General features: G+C 35.5%; 1 protein-coding gene across 1 annotated transcript; it reads right to left on the minus strand.

Annotated features, from left to right (window-relative positions):
- Positions 1 to 64: 64 nt before the first annotated feature.
- Positions 65 to 3,573, minus strand: LOC108950744 (protocadherin Fat 4-like; the record flags this gene model as incomplete). Its single annotated transcript, XM_018816770.2, has 6 exons — positions 3,359 to 3,573; positions 2,275 to 2,365; positions 1,561 to 1,734; positions 946 to 1,158; positions 433 to 564; positions 65 to 264 (listed from the first exon to the last, which is right to left on the minus strand). Coding segments are annotated over exons 1-6 (912 nt in total), but the record flags the coding sequence as incomplete, so codon positions are not given.
- Between the last annotated feature and the right edge of the window lie 1,143 nt (positions 3,574 to 4,716).

A 4,716-nucleotide genomic window follows, 5' to 3' on the forward strand; every position in this document is an offset into this window, starting at 1 on the left:
TTATTTGTAAAGAATTTATTTAGTTTCACGTTTTGCAGTTTTTTTATGCAAAATATTTTTTTGCAGTTTTTTTATGCAAAAGAAATAGTTGGATTAAAAATATTAAATTACCCAAATCTGCGTCCTCTGCTTGCATTGTAGCAACATAATGGTCAATAGTGACGTCTTCATTGATTTGCACACGTGGGGGGTGGTGTTGGAATATTGGTGAATTATCATTGATATCGATAATGTTGATGTATGCCCTCGCCTCTGCGGTGTGCCCTGCATGTATCACCCACGAAGTAACATACATGGTAACTCGTAAGCTGGCACAAGGTGTTAAACCCGTGTGATAACTGTCGTTTTCCGGCCACGCTAATTCATTCATTTATATATGTGTAAACGGTATCTATGTTGAATAAACATATAACAAGCAACAAAACGACAAACCTGCGGCGTCAGAAGCGAGGACGATCAACGAGTAAAAATCTTGAATTTCCCGGTCAAACGAACCGGTATAAAGCGGATTTAACCTGATAGAACCAGTTTGCCGATCAAGAACAAAACGACCGAAGTCGCTTCCTAAAACGAAATATAGTTTTTAACTAATAGCAATCCTGTCGAAATAACTTCACAGTACGGTAGGCTAGGTGTAAGTAATTAAAGGAAATACAAAATTCGCACGGTTAGTTTGTGGACACGCGTATGCGTGTATCTATGTGAATACTCACGAGGTAACATACTTAGTAACTTTTAAACTGACACGAGGTGCTTTAACCAGAACATCCGTGTTGTTACGACTGTGGTTTTCTGGCCACGCGAGGATAAAGCAAGTTACATTTATTCTCCTTAAAACGAGATTGAAAATATCGCTACTATTGCTGTAATATATCACACTGTCGCAAAACAAGAAACCTTAGGTGATAAACATTATACAAATATTGCTTTTATTATAAAACGTACCGTTGCCAAAGAAATACGTGATCTGTGAAGTTTCATCGAAATCGGTCGCTTTGATTGAGCCAATATATCGACCGCTGCTAGGTGGTGTAGGAGAGCCTTCAGTAATTGAAAATACATATTCCGATTTGGAAAATACCGGGTAGTTATCGTCAACGTCCACAACGTGTATTAGGAGCTCCATTACTGACTGGTGGATTTCATCAGCGGCTACAACTAAAAATAAAACGGCTATAAGTTGTTTAGCTTGTTTTTATAATTAGTCCTATAGTTTTCGGGTTCAAGGCTCGTCGCTGCTACCAATGTTGGCGTATGCGTTCTTGGGCAAGATTGTCATTTGCTCGAACCCTATGGTATCTAATGGCTTCTCTAATGTGTCAGCCATACGTTAAAATAATCAAGTTTTCCAAAACAGTCGCCCTCAAAGTTACACATATGGTAACTTTGTATGAAACAGAACACCCGTGTTATAACGAATGTCAGTGGCCCGCTATGTGAGGGTAAACAATCTACTGTCGTTTTTATGCTAATTCTTTGTTCGTTGTTTTAATTAATTTGATCTTCACTTTTGTTTTCAAAAAGATAAACAAAAAACTTATGCTATATGTATTTACTCACCATAAAGCGTATATAGTGATTGTAATTCTCGATCGAGACCATTTGGCCCGAGGGTGACTTCGGCATTCCTCGGATTAATTCGGAAAAGATCGGAATTGCTTGTTTCTTGTAATGAGTAAGTTATAACAGACGATTGGTCAATATCTTGTGCTGTAGCTTGCGATATGACGTAACCTTTAAATTAAATTCAAATAAGTTTTTAACAACTATTGTTTTGTCGATATCATGTCTTTTTGGTTTTAAATATTTTTAAATTTTTGCTACCATAATCAAAAAGAAATAAAAAAATAATATTATATATAGTAGGGTGGGGGAAGATGGGACACCTTTAACACATAATATATAAATATCGTGATCGTGTTTTAAACATTTAACAACGGTGCACAGGAGCTGTGAACATACAGTTTAATAATTCTTTAAATGTTTTTTGCTTACTACCAAATTGAAGGAGAAAATAGAATTTACAGGTGTCCCGTCTTCCCACACCATACTATACTATAGGGTGGGAGAAGATAATGCACCTATTCATTTTATTTCCTTGTCCCATTGAGTAGAAACAAATAAAATTCAAAGAATTATAAAACTGTATGCTTATGACCCATGGACCGTTGTTAATTGTTTAAAACACGATCAGGATATTTGGATATTATGTGCTAAAGGTGTCCCATCTTCCCAGCAGGACTATTATTATGAAAATAAAAGTTAATTTTAAACCTTGTGCTGCAGATTCTGCTACAAATACTTGGACGAAAGGTTCGGCAAACAATGGGGGATTGTCGTTGAAGTCGAGGATTGAAACGACGACCTGGAAATAAAATGTTTTAGTTGGCGTTTTATAACAATGTAATTGTTATGGGAATCTTAAATGTTTAGTATATTTTATACAGTAGGGTGGGGGAGAATGGGATGTCTTTTCATTCTTTTTTATCGTTCCCCATTTGATAGAAATAAAGAATATTTACAGAAATATATAACCGTGTTTTCGTGACTCTAAAATAGCGTTGTTAGTTGTTAAAAACAGGATAAGGATATTTGGATATTGTGTGCGAAAGTTATCCCATCTTAACCTACAGTACGATAGTTATTTTTTATTTAAGTATGATTGATTTTATGAAAATTAAGAATAAAAAAACAGATTGTGAAAAATCTTGTGAAATAAAATTTTGACTTTGAATATAAAGTGCATGGTATAAATCACAAGAAAACTTTTTAAGTGATGTAAATTTCATGAAGACTAAAAATAAATACACAGATTATGAAAAATGGTTTCAGTTATTAAAAGCAACGCGAGGCGTGGTATTTATAAGCATTCAAAAGACGTATCGATCTTTCACACAACCTGATTATGATAAGAAACGCATTTTAACGACTTGCGGTTATTCCCCTACGACCTGCACGTCACAAGGTCTTAGGAATTCAATTTATCAACGTCGTCTTTGTATCCGTCGCGATAATTAGAGGGAAAATAAGCAATAAGTGTAATTAATACTGATCATTGCAATTTGGAGGCTGTCAAAAACTAACTTGCGAAACGTAACGAATAAGCAATATTGGAAAACAACGACTTTTAAAACTAAAGGGTTGTAAAATTGTCGGCCTTATGAAAATGCAATTCCCCACAAAGTAAAATATGTGGTAACTTGTAAACGAGCACGAGAAAACACACGTGTTATCACGACTGTTGTTGCCCCGTCAAGTGAGGATAAATAAGTTACATTCGTTCAGATTTAAAAGTTTTCTTAACAAGCAATCTTTATTTAAAAGCATATTTTACCAAAAATCCAAATTGTTTTCTTACGTTTGTCGAAGTAATTCTTGGATTGTTTACATTTGACGTCATATCCACCGCTACAACTTGAACCGTGTATGACGTCACACCGTTCTCACGGTCCAACGTCATCAAGTTACTGATGATACCAGTTGTGTGGTGAATTGTAAAGGGACGGATGGTGGATTCGCTGTTACTTGTGGTTGACGTTATGTAGTATGCGACCTGTGAGGAGCCGGTTATAAAACTTAACCAATAAAACCACACAAAGTAAGATACATGGTAACTCGTACACCTGTGTTATAACGATCGACTGTCGTTTTCCGGCCATGCAAAGATAAAGTAAGTTACATTCATTAATTCATTTAAAACTAAGGGGGATTCTGTAATTCTGGCCTGGTCCCATGGCGTGCCCAAAGTTAGTATAGACCAAGTTAGGAAACGGCGCTCGTGTCCGCCATTACGGAGCCCACAGAGCGTGAATCGCCTATACAAATGCATGGTCGGCATGTGTTCATTTAGTTCTTGTAAGCGATACAAAGCTAGAAAATACGTATACCGGTTGTTTTGACATTTAGAATATAATTTCTAATATACATCTTGTTATATAATATTAAATCTAGGAATTAATGTGAAGTAAATTAATATTTTGACTGGTTTTCAGCGTACAGTGTGGTTTAACAGGGTACTTTATTTACGTTGGCGATTAAGACTAGCAGCAATCAGCTTAGTTTACATAATAGTATATAATCATACCTACGAATCTACAGAGCCATTCTTTACTACATTTATAATCCAACATGAGTGGACATGCAGCTCCAAACTGCTTAAGTACTAGCAGATAAGGTGTTCGCGTTTTCCGATTTCATAAAGACCCGTAACGTACTAATTCAAGCAGAGGACCAAAAATAGTAACTCAAGTATTGTTTTCCTCAATGTTACTTTGATATTAGGCAAATTTTACACAGATACCTTAAGTTTCGTTGCCGGGTAAACGTGTTAAGTTTGTGAGCAAAAAATTACAATCACGGCAATTTACATACAAAACTGCAGCTAGATACACCAGTTTATGGTAATGTTATGCGTTTTTGTTTGTATTTTTATATTTTAAACATGTTCTTTTATGTTTTTGGTTAGTAAACTTGATATTTTCTGTTTTTTTACTCTTTAATCGATTGAGTGTTCAATAAAAGTTGATTATTTTTGTGAGGTTTATTATTGTGATAAGATATAACATTAGTAGAAAGCCATTTTTAAGCGCAGAGGTGCTTGGTTTTTAAAAATCGCAATATTTAAACGAAAAACAGCACCCAGCAATGATAAACTGCTATGTCGTGGGCTCCGTAATGGTGGCGCTATGACGTCATAGACGCGCGACAGTGGATAAC

Source organism: Ciona intestinalis, unplaced genomic scaffold (genome assembly GCF_000224145.3).
Source record: "Ciona intestinalis unplaced genomic scaffold, KH HT000749.1, whole genome shotgun sequence".
NCBI lineage: Eukaryota > Metazoa > Chordata > Ascidiacea > Phlebobranchia > Cionidae > Ciona > Ciona intestinalis.